The sequence below is a fragment of the Atractosteus spatula genome, chromosome 9 (assembly GCF_055471065.1).
Source record: "Atractosteus spatula isolate fAtrSpa1 chromosome 9, fAtrSpa1.hap1, whole genome shotgun sequence".
In the NCBI taxonomy this organism is placed as follows: domain Eukaryota; kingdom Metazoa; phylum Chordata; class Actinopteri; order Semionotiformes; family Lepisosteidae; genus Atractosteus; species Atractosteus spatula.
The window spans coordinates 9,585,290-9,604,457 of record NC_142714.1 but is presented as its reverse complement, the minus strand read 5'-3'; the positions used below and the strand labels follow the sequence as shown (position 1 = coordinate 9,604,457).

At 36.8% G+C, this 19,168-nt stretch overlaps 3 protein-coding genes across 4 annotated transcripts; 1 reads left to right on the top strand and 2 right to left on the bottom strand.

Moving 5' to 3' along the window:
* Nucleotides 1-6,933: 6,933 nt before the first annotated feature.
* On the bottom strand, nt 6,934-10,659 carry isca2 (iron-sulfur cluster assembly 2). 2 transcript variants are annotated; one of them, XM_088925923.1, is made up of 4 exons: nt 10,562-10,659; nt 9,209-9,374; nt 8,370-8,485; nt 6,934-7,827 (listed from the first exon to the last, which is right to left on the bottom strand). In XM_088925923.1, exons 1-4 carry the CDS (start codon nt 10,612-10,614, stop codon nt 7,653-7,655), a joined length of 510 nt encoding a protein of 169 aa, XP_088782049.1. In that variant the 5' UTR covers nt 10,615-10,659; the 3' UTR covers nt 6,934-7,652. The 2 variants fall into 2 exon arrangements, with proteins under 2 accessions (XP_088782049.1, XP_088782048.1); XM_088925922.1 differs by having other exon boundaries at nt 9,209-9,398; nt 10,562-10,657.
* Nucleotides 10,660-10,768: 109 nt separating this feature from the next.
* LOC148828122 (NPC intracellular cholesterol transporter 2-like) lies at nt 10,769-14,658 on the top strand. Its single transcript, XM_088925924.1, has 5 exons — nt 10,769-11,024; nt 11,186-11,279; nt 11,748-11,855; nt 12,081-12,253; nt 13,577-14,658. The coding sequence occupies exons 2-5, from the start codon at nt 11,198-11,200 to the stop codon at nt 13,661-13,663; spliced, it is 450 nt and encodes a 149-aa protein (XP_088782050.1). The 5' UTR covers nt 10,769-11,024; nt 11,186-11,197; the 3' UTR covers nt 13,664-14,658.
* A 534-nt stretch (nt 14,659-15,192) lies between these two features.
* On the bottom strand, nt 15,193-18,681 carry gskip (gsk3b interacting protein). The gene is made up of 3 exons (XM_088925925.1): nt 18,631-18,681; nt 17,887-18,129; nt 15,193-17,547 (listed from the first exon to the last, which is right to left on the bottom strand). The coding sequence occupies exons 1-3, from the start codon at nt 18,667-18,669 to the stop codon at nt 17,389-17,391; spliced, it is 441 nt and encodes a 146-aa protein (XP_088782051.1). The 5' UTR covers nt 18,670-18,681; the 3' UTR covers nt 15,193-17,388.
* Nucleotides 18,682-19,168: the final 487 nt, after the last annotated feature.

Sequence of the window (19,168 nt, the reverse complement as noted above, 5' to 3'; positions counted from 1 at the left end):
TGTTTTTGTTTTAAGCTTCATATGTTACAAAATGATAATTGATATTGACAGGAGGATGCTTGAGGCCCAGTTTTGTAGTGAATATACAGCATACAGTACGTAGGAGAAAACCTGAGCTTTATTTACTTACCATAACTGACACATCACCAGGATGTGGTCCATGTGATACCCCCTGAAGAAATGATGCAACAGATGTTAATCTGGATGCAAAGTTTGCTTCCTATTGTGTTTGTTCTTATCTGAGTCTTGGACTTTAACCAGACAATAGAAAATTGGAGCACTGCCTAAGTACACCCATTCCAGTGCCAACAACAGCAAAATGCATTACTCAGGACAGGACGAGATCTGTCGCTGTGTATCAGCCAACAATTATACATGTTTTTTCTGCATTTAGGAAGGGTTTAAGTGATTCTCGTGTACTTCTTGAAATCTGTGCTCTTTCTCCCCATCGGTTTTATTTCCCTCTGTGTCAAGGCTGGGCGAGTAAGGATGCCTTTGAGAATCACACAGTGACATTTAGGAGAGTAGGAAACAAGACAGAAAGAAATGTAAAGGCAAAATGCAAATAGTGTAGACTTGCTTATAATTAATACATTTTCAATTTTTTAGTTCCAGAGTGAGTTAGGTTAGATTTATGCCATTAGCCATTAATCAAGCAAGAATCAATATTATTAAAATATTTTTATAATGAATGTGATGATGTAAGAGAACTAAACGAGCCAGATATTGTGTGTGTGTGTGGGGGGGTTGTTAATGCTAATGTTCTCTTTTTCATTTCCTTATTCTTGCCAGACAGTACGTCTCAGGTATTCACAAGTAAATGACAGTTTGTGATAATCCCTAAAAAGACATGGAGGTCTTTTGAAGATGTCTTGCAGATCTTGCCAGGAGTACTCACCTTGCTGTGAGCTAAAACAGGCTGACTTGTTGAACGTGAGAACGAGCAGATAATGTCATTCTGCCCTCGAAAGTGGCACCTCACTGGAGCAATCACTAAGCTCAGTAGATAGGGCAGATAGGGTGTGCTTCACTGCAGTGAATCCCATTCATCTTTTCAGACAAATCAAAATGATTTGGAGGCTGCTTTGCAAAACAGGGGAGAAGAGTTTCAAAATGCAGGTTTCGTTTAATGGTAAGAATTGATTTGATCCCTTAAAACTCTTTCAGAATAATTTACATTTCTTACTTTTTTTAGTTTAGGAACAGTTACAGTACCTGCTGATATTCTGTTTAGGGCTACGCTCTAAAAGCACTTACATTAGATGTAAACTTGAAATAAAATTAATAAGCTGCCACAATTCCAAGTATAACAGGGAATTGCTAATATGAATGTAGGAATCTCATCACACTGATGACAATCACTGTACTGAAGTCACTGCACGCTCTCAAACTTATTATCTTCCCTCTCAGACAGGAAAAAAATTGTCATTTTGTTGTAATCCACTTAAAAGCAGGAAGCACACGCAACGTGGAAACGTGATCCTCACAAAAAAACCGCTTCCATTTCATTTTGTCTGCCCTCTTAAAGATTTTAAATGTGCTGTTGCATTTTAGTAGTGCTACTGGAATATTTATAATAGATGTTGAGCAAAAAAGAGACATTCTGTAACTCTTCCTCTCAAAACTTTATTATACTTTGTCAGTTTTGTCGTGTCCCCCCTTTTAAATTCGGAAAATATGTGAAGGGCAATTTGTAAGTAGTTATGCTACCTTAAAACTGAAGAAGATGTGTTTTGTTCATCCCGTGGAATTTCTCTGTCCCTTGACTCTTTTTAAAAATACCTCACCACTCACTCTCCAAATTCCATGATATTATTTGTGGATAGTCCCAGTTGGGATATAGAATCCACATAAATATCTTGAGTTAGCAGGCAGGCATAAAATTCAGATCAAAAGTAAATTAGCTGTCATCCTCGCTGAGCCCTAAATGACAGAATACCTTAAAAATGCATTCAGAGATCTTCCTCAGTCTTTAAATCCATTCATGGAACCTACTTTTCTGGGTATACACTGCCTCTGTGTGGATGGTAGTGGTGTAATTATGATGTTAAAGAACAGATTAATTTCATTAATCCCCGACAGCTGAAGAAAAGAACATTCAACAGAATTTAAAGTAATCTGCATGCTCAATAAAATTTTGATCTTTAACTGGACTGTTGAGGCTAAATTAAAATATATATTTTTTCGGTGACTTTAAATGAAGTGCGAAATAATACATGAAGATTTCTCACAATGGAGCAATCACGCTGTCGACAAGGTAATTATTTTTTTTTATTGTAGAGTCACACGGATATAAAAGGCTCTCATCTCACTAACATGCCAGGGTAATTATTTCTGTCAGACTGAAATCTGTAGATGACTTTCATCTGTCTACCTCTCTGGTTTCCATCACTGGAAAAAAAAACAGAATTAGCTAACATGTTTTAGTGCTGACAACTCTACACACCCAGAATCCCTGCTTACTTTCTGTTTATCTGTGGCTGTGTGACTGATTATTCCACTAACTGCTAAAAGAACTTTTTTTTCATGAATATCTAGGTGTAATGAATAGTATTAGGATGAGGTTTTTATATTTACTGTAGTTTTATTGTCTTTGATTGGGCTAAATGCCCAAAGATGAGCTTTAGAAAATGAGCCAACTTGTCAATAGTGCTGAATAGAAGAGTTTAGGGCAGATGGTGTTACTTTCCAGACAATGATACACTGATATAGAGCTCAGAGCACTTTTGCAATTGTTTTAAAAACTCTTCAAGGTTTAATCTTTATTCTTTTTCTGGGGTAAGAACTCACACCAAATGCCTGAATTAAAAAAAATCTTATTCTTTCTGGAATTTATCTAAACTCAATACAGGGACAGCAAAAAGGCATGTCTTTTTTGATCCTGTGAATTTTAAGCAAGAGATACATGCATGTGTTGTAAGTTAATATGTCTCATAAAATGAACACTCCTAAAGTAAATGCTATCTCACACAGCAATATAGAAGAAAGCAACTGATCTAATGTATTGCTTTACAGAGGTTTGCAAGCACAATACACAAGTAACATGACCTGTTTGTAATTCTGGAACAAATATTTATTTCTGTGACAGATAAATGTATCTTATTTTGTTGTAGTTTTTTTTTCTTTCACTTAAGCACAATATTATTACGGACAACTCAGCAAATGATATAAGAGTCTGTATACGGAAGTGGATTAAGTAAAAAAGTGAATTGTTAATGATATAATGGAAAACTAAAGATAATGAGAAAAAGTATGTAATTATTTGATGAAAATATATATGTATTCTGGAGAGATTGCCTGCTGTCAGCTGACACTGTACTGTCTTGTCTAACCTTTAGCTTTCTAAAATTCAAGTGACATTTTAGTGCGTATCGAAAAGATTTTGTTCTGTAGATACATGGAACTGTCTGATACACTAATGCATGTGTTGACTTCCCATCTCACAAAGGGAAGGACTGGTAATTAAATTCAACGAAAGAGGTCAGTGTTAATGGGAGTGCAGAGACACTTCCAGTACTAATTACGAATAGGAAATTAACCTACAAGGAATGCGAGCGTAAATTGAACAAACGTTTAGTCTTGGTTTCCATGCCTCAAGACTCCTACTTGACATTCAGAGCCAGTAAAGGAGAGGCAGATCCAGTCTGTCTATTTCAGGTGAGGTAAAGGTGATCACTACTCAGATCACTGGAGAAATGAGAGGGCACTCAGCCACCTACTTAATTTTTTTCTAGCAGCTAATTGATTCATGGATCTCATTTCGATGTTTAAGAAAACCAGGATACCAGCTATCAGTTTATTACATATGTTGTTAACACTTTTTGTAAAGTCTCTTCATGCTGAGGTATTGAAGCAATGGTGTGGATTGGGATCATAAATCTCACTTCTTGTTCAAATTTCACCACATGTGCTATCCAAATAATAAAGAATTACTAATAAGAAAACATAGGCTTTGTGGAGAATTCTACGATGTACAAGAGCTTTTTATTTTTTTTTTCTTTAAAACTGCATTGCCAGTGCCTATTATATTTCACTTGTTTAGTTATAGCTAAAAAACAAAACTTGTGATTTCTTGAATTACTAGTGGAAATCTATATTATTAATACCAACTAATACATTTTCATTGCATAATCTGATTGTATGAAACTTTGCATGGTTGCCCTCACAATTGCATTAATCTAATTCTTTCCATTTCAAGAACTGCCAAGCAGAACAAAATAAAATGGAAGTAGAATGTTCTTTATATCAGTTGGTCACATGGTTCAATGTATGTCCTTACAAGCTTTAATTGTGTCCTGAACTTTTTTTTTTAATCTGTGACCTTCAATTTCATAATCTCAGTTTGCTGTTGACTATAAAATTGGTGCATTTGTAAAACACAAAAGTTTCACTTAATGAGTGCTTTCAGTTATTTTCTGATGAAGCAGACATGAGAGCTAAGTTGAATACATTGACATTTAATTAGCAATCCATGCATAGTGGCAAGTCAATTATTGTGATTTCTTAGACTAATTGGCTGATACATTGTGATGCAGAATCTAATTGCAGAAGGGGTGAGTTATTTTAAATCTAAATTTTCATATTTATTTTTAATGTGCTTTATGGGCTAGCTTTAAGCCAGGTTTAATCTCCTGTGTGTTGATGATGTCTGGTAGGTCAAGTCAAATTGGGATTTGGGCCTTTACCATCTTAAAAAGAACTCCTTTACTTTGGCTGTGATAAAACTATCTTGTGTTTAATAAAATAAAAAGTAACATCTGCTTTTTTTTAGCCAGTTTAATCATTGCAGGCTGAGCTGTAGAAAGCAATGCCACTGTGAATTTAAAATCTAAACTGAAAGGTGTTTGAGGGTGTTTCCAGACACTTTCTTGAAATGTTTTGCACTCTGGTTTTGATATGCTGCTGTGCACATATTGCTTCCAGGCTTGTTCTTCCATTACTGCATCAGCCTCTGCCTTTATTTAAAAGTTTGGCAGGGAGAGCGCCGCTCTGTGAAAATCAATATGGTGGGTCTGTCTTCCAAGGTGTTGTGCTTTGCTGCTTGGCTCGTGTTTCACCACCCCAACAATGACGCAGTGTGGAGGAAAGGTGGTGCCGGGAGGTGAGGGGGGAGGTCTGGCACCTGCAAACAAAATCTAAATGTAAGGTTTCACCCATTAGTGCACGATGTCATGTGAGCATTTCCTCATCGTTCCTGGCAGGAGACGGAATGGTGTCAAAGGCAAGTCTGTCCTGGATGCAGATCTCTCTCGTAGACTAAATTAATTTAGTAGATCTGCTGTGTGGAGGGAGCATCTGGAATGCTGCAGTAGCCTTTGCATGACATCAAATTAAAAGAACCGCAATTTAGCCCCCCAGTAATTCAATACTGTGCACACAGTTGTGTGCCCATCAAAGGGTAGTCTGGAAGGTTTGTATTTTCTATAAACTTTTTACCTGTGTGTGCTCACTATTTTGAATATATAGCAATTACTTTCCTAAGCTGGGGTTTATACTAGTTAAGCATCGAAATGCACTAGAGTACTCTCAAACTGTTAAATGAAAAGTATAACATTCAGAAGCCTGTGTCATAAATTTGGTTCTCGCTATTAGTTATTGCCATAGTACATTGGCAACAGAAGAAGCTAAACATTTTTCTAAACCAATGTTTATGATTTCTGGTTTTATTTCTGCACTTCTTCGAAGCAGAAAAAAAATTAATACTATTCAATTAGCATTTCTGAGGAGTCTTAATCACAGTGCAGAAGTTTTGCTGCACTAATAAAGACCAACATCAGACTCTGAAGCAGCAAATTGGTTGTGCGATTGTCAAACAAGCTGTCAGCGCAGGTAATTGAAAACCACACAAATATCCTCAATAACAGGCAAGATTCCGTTTCGAGAATTATCCTTCGCTTCTGTCATAGGGGAGGGTTGAAAAAGCAATTATAGTTGTGCCAAGTCATTTGAAAATATCCTGATAATTACAGGAACCTCATTTCTCTCCTATACAAACACCAATTTCATTAAGAGAATTTTTTGCACCACTGAATATTCAAACAGGAAAGTCTGCAATAAACTAAGCTCACCTCAACTTCAAAATCTAAGGGATTGTGTCCTTATCTGCTCAATATCTCAAGGCTCCAATGTAATGAAACTTCACATTGCCAAAAAATAAAATATAATTCAATCAAAATGTATCTAATTGAATTGTAAACTCAATCAACCACCCTTCTCTATTAACTGTACCTCTCTGTTGCAGTATCCGATATCATCAGGAACTGATATCAACATTGCCTGTTGCTGTTGTTGTTTTGCACATTGCCTGTTGTCTGTCTTTTCTTATACAATTGTACTGTTGTTCTTTTGTACTACTTACCATCTGAGAGCTAGCCAAACAGCATTTCGTTATACCATATGCTGTACCTGTGTATGAGTATAATGACAGTAAACTTGAACTTGAACTTGTGATAAGCTGCTGTTTAAACTACAACATCGCCCTCGTGTGGAAATATGATCTTGAAACAAGCATTTTTCTTAGTTGCAACAACTGTCAATAACCAACTGCAATCATCTCTATGCCGCAGGGAAATGTGGCCCAATATTTAGAAAGTATTTAAGTATATTTTTTTTCCTGTTGTGTTTTACCTTTTACAGCTATACTTATATAGTTTCCTTCCGTAAGAAAAAAAGGAGTAAAAATGGGCAAAATTAAAATCAAGGATTTTGAATGCTGTAGATGCAAGGAACAGACAAAGACACCAATTAAAAAAAAAAGGTTTTCTGAAGAATGTGCTCAGGGTAGGCGATTCTCTGATAGACTTGGGGATAGAATTCCAGAGCTTTTGGAAGAAGCAAGAGAAGGCCCTGTCACCCACAGGAAGTAAATGTAAAACTGAAACTGTCTATATTTTCTCTGTTCTTTTTTAATTTTAGAGCAAAACACAAAGCAGATTATATATATGTTTCTTTATTTTTGAAAATAAAAACTATTTACATCAATCCATATTCCCTATTAAGGGATGCATTTATAGGATTTTTATTAAACATTTTGGCTGTGTTTTTGAAATTCAACATTACAGCTGAGAAAATAAAGTAATCAACTCATAATACAAAACATCGTTTAAATGTTACATTATAATCTTATTTGCTAAGATCTTTGCACATGCTGTATTTCAGCCCTAACCCATCACTAAGCATTGTAAAGAGAAGGAAAACTACTTAAAACTGCCAAGGTTCACTACAGATTGCTCTGATTACTTCAGAAATGTTCTGATCCCCCATTCTTTATGGAACTTATCTTAGGCATTGCATCTTGGAACAAAAAACAAAGTCCTGAAACATCAGAATGAATTAATCTCATTATCAATCACACCATTAAACAAGTAGCGAAACACAATGTGTCTGTTAAATATGCAGACAATGTAACCCTTTCCATAATATTTTTCTTACACCTGGAATCGTCTTCCAGAAGGAGATACGAACAATAATTGCTTTCACAGTTCAAGTTTCACGGCGCTGAATTTTGCAAAACAAAAAAGGCTACAGAGCCTCTGGGTACTTTGACACCACTGTAAATATCCACTGAAATGATGGGCTTCTTGAATTGCCCCGTGACAAAGGCAACAGATAACACCACAAAAGGAGCTCGGAAGCTGCAACAGCGGCTTTGCTCAGACCTTGATGGAGAAGGACGTGCCACAGGAGCAGCCGTGCTCGGCCTGCGGGTTATTTACCACCTGGAAAGAGGAGCGGATCAGCTCCTCGCTGAAATCCAGTGTCGCTCCCTTAATAAACTCCAGACTGTCCCGGTCAACGACGACCTCCACACCCCTCTTTTCAAACACTCTGAAAACCAGAAGAGACAAGGAGTTCGTAGGATAGGATCACTTTATTGGCCACATTCAATTTCTTGCATTAGGAACTTGTCTTTTCGTATACCCCAGGTTGCTCTCCATGAGACACACAGACAGGGAGAGAAGCTGGGTGTCAGAGCACAGGATCAACCATTTATATGGCGCCCCTGGAGCAGTTGGGGTTAAGGGCCTTGCTCAGGGGCCCAATGGAGTAGGATTCGTCTGCCGGTCGCAGGATACGAACCGGTAACCTTCCAGCCACTGGTGCTGATCCTTAGCCACAGAGCCACCCACCGCCCCCGTTCGCCTTTGTGATCGATAGCGATGCAGTTTTTTTACTAATGAATCATATACCTTTCAAACGTTTAGAAAAGCTCATTAAGTGGTTTTAACAAATGCAAAACAGAAGAGAGAATGCAAACTTGGGCAGAGCTCTGGACAGGTGTATTAACACCTACAGACATGACTGAATATGCTTAGTGGAAGAACACAAAGGAGAATGGGTGATGGAACTGGGCAAGAGCTCATCATTACCTGTCTTCTTTGTTCTTCACACTGTCCACAGAAAATTTATACTGAAATCCAGAGCAGCCTCCACCTTCCACTTGCACCCGCAGGAATTCTCCCGTCTGCATTATTTCACTTAGCCTCTGAAGAAACACAGGTTGTTTCCATCAAATACACGCATTACAGCAAGACAAATTAACACTATCATCTTAAACCACTAAAAATATTCTACAGAATAAAACTGTCTGCTTGGTTTGATGATGAGGGTAGCTTATTTTTTATTTTTACCCAAGTTTATTGCATGTTGCTGTTATTGTCTCTAACACTTTTGTACCTCTGATTCTTTTTAAACATGAACTGTTTGCACCACCATCTGAAAAAATACAAGACAATGAAAAAGATCAAAGGATATTCATACCGATTTACATTCCAATGCGTGGTTTAGTGTTTTTCCTTTGTTTTTAGTTAATTAATGTTTCACAGTTTTCAGTAATGAATTTGTAATGAAAGCTTATTTTTGTTTCCCTGTTTCATGCATTTGTCATTGTAGGTGGAATTAATTTCTTGTAAATATCAAAAACCTCTCACACTGCTTTAGCAATGACAACCTTTTTCCACCACACCTACAAAACATACAAAGGAAAACGTTTGTCATTACGGGATGTTTCTTGTGCTGTTCAAGGAGATGGCACAATGATGAAGATTTTATATTTAATCCTCTTATGACTAGTCATGACTAATCATATGACCACAGACATATAATTTGTATTAATAGTAAAGGAAGGACTATTTGTGAAGCACTGGCACTATACTACAAACATCATTCTTCCTGTTTATTTCATGTAGAAATGAAGCATTGTCTTCACCTTTGCACACGTATCGCTAAGGAAGATTTGATCCTGAAAAGAATCCATTTCTGTTGGTCTCTGCTGGGTTGAAGAGCTGTTCCATCGAACAGGCCAGGTGGGAGCCACAGACAGACACTGTCTCACAGGCCCCAGAGAGCTCTGCAGCCATAACTGCTGGCTAGACCTGCAAAAGATCACAGCAGACACCCTGCAAAGCGAGTAAACACACACTTAATCAAACTGAAAAAAAAGTGTCAGCTGATTTAACCTGGTCTGTCCTCAGACAAAGCCGATAAGATGATATGCTATCACCTGATGGAACCTGCTGAGTTATACAACTATGAAATACCTTGGATTTGCTCATCTGCACACAAAGGATAAAATAATAAAACCAAACATTTCAGGAAAAAGAGACAGGGATTGCTTGCTTGAACAGTTTTAGCAGAGAGGGATTGCTTACAAGTATTATATAGAGGATATCCCCACTGTATTATTATACAGAGTATCAGACAGAAGCACTGCCACATTATTGCCTGATCTCAGGAGGTAAGCGAGGTGGCAGCAGCGCGTGTCCTGGGATACGAAACCAGTGGGAAAAACCAGGGCACTGCTGTAAGTGACACCAGTGGACCTCTTATAATAGGTGGCCCTCTTACCCCCAGAACAGAATGACCAAACCAATGAACCAGTTTGGTGAGTGCATGAGGGAAGAAGGTGTCATCCTTCAGATGAGACATTAATCTGAGATAGGAATGTGAACCCTGATGTCCTAGTGAAAGCCTACTTTGCATTGTGGGCTGCTGCACTTTAATGGTGGACAGATACTATATGTGTGACACTTTTCTCACCATGTTATGGGGTGTTTTATAGGACACTGTAGCTCTAATTAAGTGACTGTTCTAAATAAATCTGCAGAAGACCTTAAGAACAATGTTATAAACGTCGAAGAAGATAATAAGGTTGATTGTTTAATTGACTTTCAGTAAAAACAAGAAGACTATGGACTCTAGAAATGGATTTAGAGACCCCATATCTAAAAGACGTTCAGTAGGCGGGGAAAATCTGTTGTCACTGCTATTTTTTTTCCACGTTCAGCTCGTTAATGCCCGATCAATGTTATATCTGCAGTAACATATGTTAATTTATAAATGTTTGGTAAATTTTAAATGAAAACATAAACAAATGTGGGAGCGAGTATCATTTAATTAAAGTTTTGTCTCCGTAACTTTCAAGTCGATGACCCCCAAGGTAAGATTTTGAATAACAAACGACCGTTTAATTTTGAACCAATAACCTCTGATTAAAATGCAAATGTCATTACTGTACTTTGCTGCGTGAAATATAAAAAGATCGGGTGCCTGGTAGACCTACCTTACTAAACTCTTAGCAAGTGTCCTAGCCCCGAAGAAAGCCGTCACCAACATTACTGCAGTCTTCCATAACAAAAAGATCCCGCCTCTCACGTGAAGAGCCAAACAAATGTAGAAAGATTATTGGTTAATGTGGGTGTCTATCGAATAACTATGTCCACGGCAGCCCAATCACTGTTGTAAAGGAAGTGAAAGGTGATTGGTTTAGACGGGGGTAGCTCGATGACGTAGTGGCGCCTGATATATCACGTGATGGGGAAATTGTTCCTCGGCTCACAGTTTAAGGGTAGTGCTCTTAGGTTCTTCGGAAGTGGTTTTGCCTAATACAAAGCGGTAGTAAATTTCATGTGTTGAGTTGATTTGTTTGAGTCAAGTTACATAACTTTTGGGGAATCGACGGAGAAAAGGGAACATCGCTCTGTTTAACTTTTACAAGCTTTTGACGAAATTGAAGTCTAGCGGTGGTGAGTGACGATTGTTCTTCAGGGTGGAGTTTTATAAAGTTTGACTCATGCAATAAAAGTTGTATAAAGTTCTGAGAGTTGTACGTTTCTCGGAAATTTATTTTTCCGGCGTTGTCATGAAACGAATTTTTCACCTTTTTAAAAAAACATTTTTTTTTCAGGGCGGACCAGAAATGGAGTACTGCGTTGCTGCACTCCTCTTTGTTTCTCTGTTTGCTTCCACAGATGCCGAACCTGTTAAATTTATTGATTGTGGTAAGTAACTTACTGTTTCAAGCAGTCATTGCTTATTCTTGGTTGTGAGAATTTTCTAGTTCGTGTTGATTGTATTGGAACTGGCTTGCTGCTTCTAGAAAGCCTGTTCCAGAATGTGAGTAATTCGTGATGTGGACAGTGTCACAGAAGTGACTTCTGTACAGGTGTATTGCGAAACTTCAGACCATGCGCGATACCAGACGCATCAGTCACGAGTTTCTGCTCCGAATAACTTCCTTTATTTATGCTTTACTGGTGTTCGTGTTAGGTGCTACAATAGATTGCACATTGTGCTGATATTTGCAGTTTTGTACTTTCTACGAATTCTATAAAACCTTTTCTTTTTGCAAAAAAGTGTATAACCATATTTTAACAGATGATTGTTTTCCATTCCAGCTAACTTAGTCACAAGTTCACTTAAAACAAGTTCTAAAATAATAAAACTGTACATCTTAACATTTCTTACAGGATCCAAGGAGGGGAAAATATTGACCGTTGTAGTCAGTCCTTGTCCAAAGCAGCCTTGTGAACTTAAGAAAGGACAGTCCTATTCTGTCAATGTGACCTTCAACAGTGGTAAGCCGCTCTGTTTCATAGGGCAGTAACTTATGTTACTGCACTGTAACATTTTATGTTGATTTATGTTTTGTTCTCATGTAGATTTAGTTTTTTTGGTTATGGAATAATGTGGACAAAGCAAATCAGTAACACAGATCAATTAAACTTTGGGTCCTCCTTCCAGAAAGCAGACGTGCAGAAAAGGCCAGGTGTATTTATGTCTGATTTTGTGCAATTCTGCAGAAGCTGAAAGCAAGACCAGCAAGGCTGTGGTGCATGGAGTCGTCGCTGGTCTTCCTATTCCCTTTCCAATTCCCAATGATGACGGCTGCAAATCGGGAATCGAGTGCCCTATTCAGAAGCAGAAAACCTACAGCTATGTGAACCAGCTGCCTGTAAAAGCTGAATACCCTTGTGTAAGTGCTCTACTGTGGTCAAAAAACCTTGTCTTGGAATATAGGGTGAATGGTGGGGGAGGGGTTGGGTGACGAGTCAAATAGGAGCAGGACTCTTTTTTTTTCTTTCCTATTAAATTATACTTTTAGATTGTGGTGTTTTGAACGCCACTAACTAAAAGCTGCACTTCCTCTTTTGAGCCTGCTTGTTATAAAAATTAGTCTAACTTCTTATTCGGAATATATCCTAGAATGTAAAAGGAAAAGACAGGCCTTGTATCCTTTTCTGCTTGCCTTCAAACGTCACCAGCTGTTCTTGTAGTAATGTACTACCTGCCACTAGGTCAGCGGTTTTCTGCACGCTGATAGAAGGGAAGTTTAATACTAGTACTCTAAATTTCTACAATTCATCATCTCTTACGTTTGGTTAAGAACATCACAAGTCCTTCCCCCCCACCCCACTACAATTCATATCAGAAATCAGATTGTACCTTGTACCTAATTCTGAGCCCAGCTCATGTATAGTGTAACTCGCATTGTAGAGTTTCATGCTTTATATTTAGAGATCATTAATCAAATAAAACCCACATGCTCCTTTGATTCTCTTCTTTGTTAAATTTTAGCAGTATTCTGACCCATTATTATGCATATCATTAATTATGTGCTTTTAATTTTGTGGCTTTCAGCTTCTGTTTTACCTCTGCTAATATAGTAGAATTGGCACTCCAACCAACTGGATAATTGCCAGTCTGTATGTGACTTTCCAGTTTTTGGCATAGTTCTGGAATGAGTTGTTGCTGTTAAGCTACTTTATCTGCAAATAAACTGAATAAATTATTTCAGTCTGGGTTCAGATCAACACATAGTGTTGAACCAGGACTTGATAGAGTTAGTAATGATTTACTGAGAACTGTTACGTTTTCTTTATCCACTCTTGTCCTGCTGGACATTAGTGCAGCCTTTGATACTTTTGATCATAGTACATGATCATCCATTCTTGCTAAACGTATTATGGAGAGTTGTCATTTTTCTATCGCATAAGATTCAGACTGTTTATGCAATATGGGTATTTTATATCCTCAGTAAAGTTGGTTACATTAGGCATCCTGCAGTTATTTCTTGGTTCTCTTGTTTTATCACACTAACGGATCAGATTTTTGTAGGTGTGGTATCAGTTTTTGTAGTATTTATATTGTTTTGTTTTTTTTACCTCAACTGAATAGAAGGTTGTACAGCTAAGGTCATGCAAAAAGTAGTTGTGCATTTAATAGTAATATGATCTATTTTAACTTGCCTACAACCTGATGAAGTTTCATTCTATGAATTCTTTCTGTTTTATTTCAGATAAAACTGGTTGTGGAATGGGAGCTGAGAGATGATGGTAATAATGACCTCTTTTGTATCAAATTCCCAGTGCAAATCACAAGTTAAGGCAGAGTGGAAAACTTTGTTTGCAACAAATGCATTCTGAAGAGGAATTTTGCAAGTATCAAGACACAGAGGTCAGGACAAGGAATAATCAAATGATGAATCAGTGGATTAATACATTTTAATGTTTATATCAGTTTTAATTTGGCTGATATATAAAACATCCTTGGCTTTTAATGTAAAAATACCAGAGAGAATGTTGAATAATTTATTCAAAATCTCGGTATTACAAAATGTAGATTTTGAAAGGGTTCTCTACAACAATGGTAAAATATTTTCACAGACTTTTTTTAACTTGTTTTTATTTGAGGAATTGCCAAATATTACCTTAATGTAATGTTCTTTTCAGAGAACACAGGATAATATGTTGTATATCTTTTGGGGGGGACCTTTTCCTTCATCTTCTTTTAAAGAGTATTCAGAAACTGTTACATTTCCAGTTTGAGATGCTGGAATTCAATTTTATTTGTACTATTGCACCCTAATTATTTATCAGTCCCTTAACAAACTATTTTAAGTGATTTTTCTCTAGCTGCTGTGTAAACTAACAACGTTCATATGAAGTTAACATTTTCTGCAATTATTTTATTGTGTAACCTAACTTGTTTGGTCTATGGCTATGATGTTCAAGCTTTCTGTGATTTAAAAGTTATTTTGTAGTTTTCAATAATTTTACACAGATTTTACACTTTGTATAAACTGAAACTTTGGTATATAACAATTTAAAATGGAAGTGTTCTGAGTCTCAGCATGTTTGAACAATATAGTTGAACAGTTAGATCATGATATGTGCATCTCCTTTCATTGTTGCCTTTTCTGTTTATCTGGTCACTAATCATGTTTTCTGTGGCATTAAGTCAGATAAGAATCTAGCACAGTAGGTGTAACCCACTTCATCACTGGGCAATAAAATGTATCTGAATTAAACAAAGGTTTACATGAATTTGATACAGTAATACCATTCCCACCTGTCTTAAATAAAAAGTAAATTGTTGCAAGAGATTCTTGTATCAATTAACTACCGAATGGGCTAAATGGCCACATTTTGTTTGTCACCTTTCTTATGTTATTTGCATCTTGTTAAAATGAATGTGTATATACTGTGAAAAAGTAACCTCTTTTGGTGTGTAGAGCTTGCTTAGTTAACAACCTGAGGGTTTAGAAGTAAATTATAGGACTGGACTGAATAAGGTAATGAAGGTTTACATTTTAGATATATGATAAGGTTAATCTGTAGAGATTCCAGAGTAAGGTAAGGTCATTTTTCTGCCTTTTTATATTCTCAATTACTTGGTTGATTTCTCCTTTTGGATGGATGGATGGATGGATGGATGGATGTTTGCCAGTTATGCCTTCTGGCATGTAGGGGCAGCGATATCCTGTTGCTGTTTCCGTGACATTAGTTTTTTACGGGACAGGGCTGTTAGCCTTGTGCCCAACCTCCAATATGGAGGACCTGGCACCTGACATGGGACACGGACCCACTACCCTGAGATTGAGTCTCATACTCTACCAACAGAGCTAGTCGGGGCTGTTTCTCCTGTTATTGACGTTTATTTCATATTAATGGAGAACAAAAGATGAGTATTTTTCCAGAACTTGCATGTTTCTACAAATAAGCTTGTAAAACAGTTTAGAATAAAGTCATTGTAGTTTAAAATATATCTTTGTAGATTAGTTATCTTTAATCAGATGATGTCAAAGTAAATCACTTAGTGACCACAGACAAAACAAATTACTTAAAAGTCTAAATTGTTTTCAAACAGAATTCAAGACAAATATGATTTTTATGTGAAGTAAACCATTGCACACTGATTACTTAAGTACAAATTATAGTTTAAATTCTGTCAAATGTGATCTGAAGACCATCTCTATTGTTTTATATTTCTATAGAGTCTGAGCTAGTTGACAAAGTCAGTTAAGCATCAACATTTGTCTTGAAATAGTTTTAAAATTTGTTTTTGACACATGAAAATTGGTATAATGTGTGCATTAACCACTACCTAGTGAAGAAATTACCCATTTAACATGACAGACAAGCATACTATTATACACATAAGCCACTGCACCATATTGTAATGTATTACTCTGCAGCAATATGAAGATTTGAAGACAGCGCTAGGACTACAAAGTATTATCAAGAAGGAAATGGAACAAAACTGTAAAACCAACAACGTCTAAATCTATTATAAGGTATGTGAACAAAAAACTGAAAGTAGTAATCGTTCACTTAAGAGTACATTGTTACCCAGGCATGTATGCTCGTCAAATGTAAAAAAAACAATTTGTGCAAAAGTTACTTCCCATTAGAGAATTTAGCAACTTATTTAGTACACGGTACGTACTACAATGCAGAATAAATGCTAATTTGTCTTTTGTGCACTGTATGTAGAACATAATTAACAACCTTCTGCAGTTGTAATTTCAATACTAAGGCTTGCTTATTCATTTTATAGACTTTCCTGACTTTTATATGTTGGAATTGTAGTGGTTTTGCCAATTCAAAAAATGTATTGTAACACCCCTCACTCCAATCCAGACTCCATTAAAGAACTAAAGAATGTAATATGACATGCCCAGGAAAATCTAAATTTAACACGTTACCTTTGTCAAAGAGATTTTTGTGTAACTCAAATACTTATCTCAGAAAATAGCTTTTTTTCTTCTTAAAATTGCCATTTTTAAGATTAAAGGGTCTAAAACAATATGACAGTCATCCCTCAAATATTAATTCAACTGATATGGATGCAATATCCAAACACTATGCTGCCTTCAAAGACTGGAGATGATGGATTTACTGTGTTTATGGGTAAAGATCACAAAATATGGAATGGCAGTGACTGGTCATTCAAACAATCTACATGACTTCCATAATCTTTAACAAATATCTATGAAACGCCACACTAAACATTACATAGGTTTGCTTATCTTTCATTCTCCATAACAGCTCATTTTGACTAAATTAATAATTGCCATGGAAATAAAGGAAAAGACAATATTTTACAGTTAATAATCAAATATTTAAATGTGACTAAAGGCAACACCATGGTCAATTCTTAAGGCATCCATAAACTTCCAGTAGTTAATGTTTGGGGATAAAAACATTTCTTACAACCTCGGTCTCTTTGGCTGTTGCTAAATAGCAATATCTCGGACAAATACTGTATATTTTTTGTTCATGAAACAAGTTTCAGGTGATACAGGTAGATGTTAAGCTCAAGGAGGAGAAAAATTGGAAGTACAGAAATGTAGTTTAGTGCAATCTATAGTCTGCAAATAGGAATACATTAAGCAGGGTTGTTGCTTGTTATGTACTGTTATACATCTGTATACAAATTGTACATATAAAATAACTATCACTGAAACTGAACTGAAACAAAAATCAACTGATTTGTACATTTTTTAAATAGTTTATATGCTTGCCTAAATGCTACCAGACTTTAAAAAATGGGTCAACTTAAAGGGACAATGAGAGTCTAACTTGTAATTAATTTTAAACTGGGTTTGACCTAATGGTGCACTCACAGGGAGCATTTTGGTTGCAATGGGCCTCTGACCCTTTCCTATGCACAAAACACAGATCAAGATATGTGAACATATGGAAGCCAATTAGGCGTATTGGCCTAGCTGAAAAAAATCATTGATCAAGTTTAATGATTAGAATGGTTGTGTTTGACCCTCAGCAGCAACCCTTGCTTAACTACAGTACTTTCACAGTGCTGGTGCTGTTACTGTCCATTTTGTTTCAGCCTCTCTAGTCTCTGCAGCAGGGCATTTCCAAAGGCTTCTCTGTAAGCAGGGCTGAGGGAGTCCAGCAGGGAATAAACAGTTTCATGGTACTGCGTTGTCACACTCTCATCCACATGGTCAAAGGCATACCCCACCACCTGCCAAAACGACAACACATCATTGAGCTACTTTAGTAAACAACAGCAAATGAGTTTTAACTCTGGGATTTCAAAACCACTGATGAACATTCATTTTTTCATGCTGGAAATTATCTTTTGTAACTTTGCACCGAGTACTGTCATAATTTGGGGTAATGGTCTTTTTAACTGAACTACAAAACCTTCTAAAACTGGTTCGATCCCCTGAAACAAGTTATGAAGAATCACAATAAACTCAGCTCATTCAAGGTTTTGTTTCTCATAAGTTACAAGAATTTGAAGGGATTTGTATTTGTATTTGGACTTGGCACTTGGGAAGGCCCGTTTCACGTCTCTTACCCTCAGCCCTGCCTCTGTGAGCTCCAGGCAGTAGCGGTTGCCTTCTCTCGTCTGCACATTGATGTAAGCCACATCGACAGCGTTCTGCAGAACCTGAGAGACGGACATCGCGGATACGGCGAAGAGAACGTCGTTGACCACGGCTTCGGCTTCCTGTCTCATGTCCTTCACGTCTGCGAGCTCCCCGGTGTCTTCAAATGCCTCTCTACTCTGGCCGCCCGGGTTACAGTCTACTTCCATCCTCTAGAACACAGCAGTAAGAGCAACGGGGGTCTTTGACTAAATAAATTACAACGCATTAGCTAAAAGACAATGTGACCAAAAACACAATATTAAAGTGATATTACATCTTAACATCTTTTATTCTATATCCCATTTCCTGAATTTACACTCAACCCATCATTCGTAAGCAACAATAAAATCCAAAGAATATCTTTCTAGGGGTTTTCCCTTTTGGATCAACACTCCCGAATTTCCATTTTTCCCCAAATATTGTCTCCGGTAAAAGAAAGACACCAGCCACTGCATCATAAATCTACATCAATGATGTGAAATTGCTTTTAATTGAACCGCATGCAACATCCGATAAGGATAAACAAATCCACTATCAGTCAACTTTATAAGGGAATATTCCTTCAAGCCACGAACCCACTGAAATCCTAAACACTTCACTTACTCGACATTAAGTATTACAACACAAACGTTTTGTATTTAGACGTTAAATATCTAGTTTTTACGACTCACCTCCTCCGAGGATAAATCTACACTATTCTTCCGGCTCATGCCGGGAATGACGTCATTTCTATGCGTCTGAAAAGTATAAACAATTTGAGTATACGCACGTCCTCCCTAAAGCATTAAAAATATAAGTTATTTTTTATTGATATGGTACAAGACTGCAGTTCATATTTATACTGTATGTATTTTCACTGTGTTATAGGCATGTTCATAGCTTTTTTTTTCATCTGAGGTTGTTATTCTGGACATTTTACAATTGACAAAAACGTTTAATGTAAGCCATTATATAGGAAGGAACTGTATCATGATCAAGGTTTCTTGGAATAACATTAATAGTATGTTTTTTTTTTTTACGAAGACTATAATGAAAGGTGGGTTTCAAGCTTTTCCTACTGAAGAACCCTCTTTCAAGTGATAATATTTAATAATAACGCCCGACTTAAACATTGAATCAAACTGAAGTCTGCATAATAATTATTCAACGTAAAACAATAAAGCAAAACAGCAGGCCAGCACATTAGCTAACCATAAACAATAAATGTTT

What these genes read in the sequence shown, in the direction of transcription:
- isca2 (XM_088925922.1), bottom strand. Translation starts at nt 10,614, where the DNA reads ATGTTGGTGACGGCTTTCTTCGGGGCTAGGACACTTGCTAAGAGTTTA. An exon ending in TTAGCGATACGTGTGCAAAG is followed by an intron (nt 8,486 to 9,208) that starts GTGAAGACAATG and finishes GTGTTTCTTCAG; the next exon opens with AGGCTAAGTGAAATAATGCA. An exon ending in GTGAAGAACAAAGAAGACAG is followed by an intron (nt 7,828 to 8,369) that starts GTAATGATGAGC and finishes TCTGGTTTTCAG; the next exon opens with AGTGTTTGAAAAGAGGGGTG.
- LOC148828122 (XM_088925924.1), top strand. Translation starts at nt 11,198, where the DNA reads ATGGAGTACTGCGTTGCTGCACTCCTCTTTGTTTCTCTGTTTGCTTCC. An exon ending in TGTTAAATTTATTGATTGTG is followed by an intron (nt 11,280 to 11,747) that starts GTAAGTAACTTA and finishes CATTTCTTACAG; the next exon opens with GATCCAAGGAGGGGAAAATA. An exon ending in CAATGTGACCTTCAACAGTG is followed by an intron (nt 11,856 to 12,080) that starts GTAAGCCGCTCT and finishes GCAATTCTGCAG; the next exon opens with AAGCTGAAAGCAAGACCAGC.
- gskip (XM_088925925.1), bottom strand. Translation starts at nt 18,669, where the DNA reads ATGAGCCGGAAGAATAGTGTAGATTTATCCTCGGAGGAG. An exon ending in TAGATTTATCCTCGGAGGAG is followed by an intron (nt 18,130 to 18,630) that starts GTGAGTCGTAAA and finishes GCTGTGTTCTAG; the next exon opens with AGGATGGAAGTAGACTGTAA. An exon ending in TCACAGAGGCAGGGCTGAGG is followed by an intron (nt 17,548 to 17,886) that starts GTAAGAGACGTG and finishes TCGTTTTGGCAG; the next exon opens with GTGGTGGGGTATGCCTTTGA.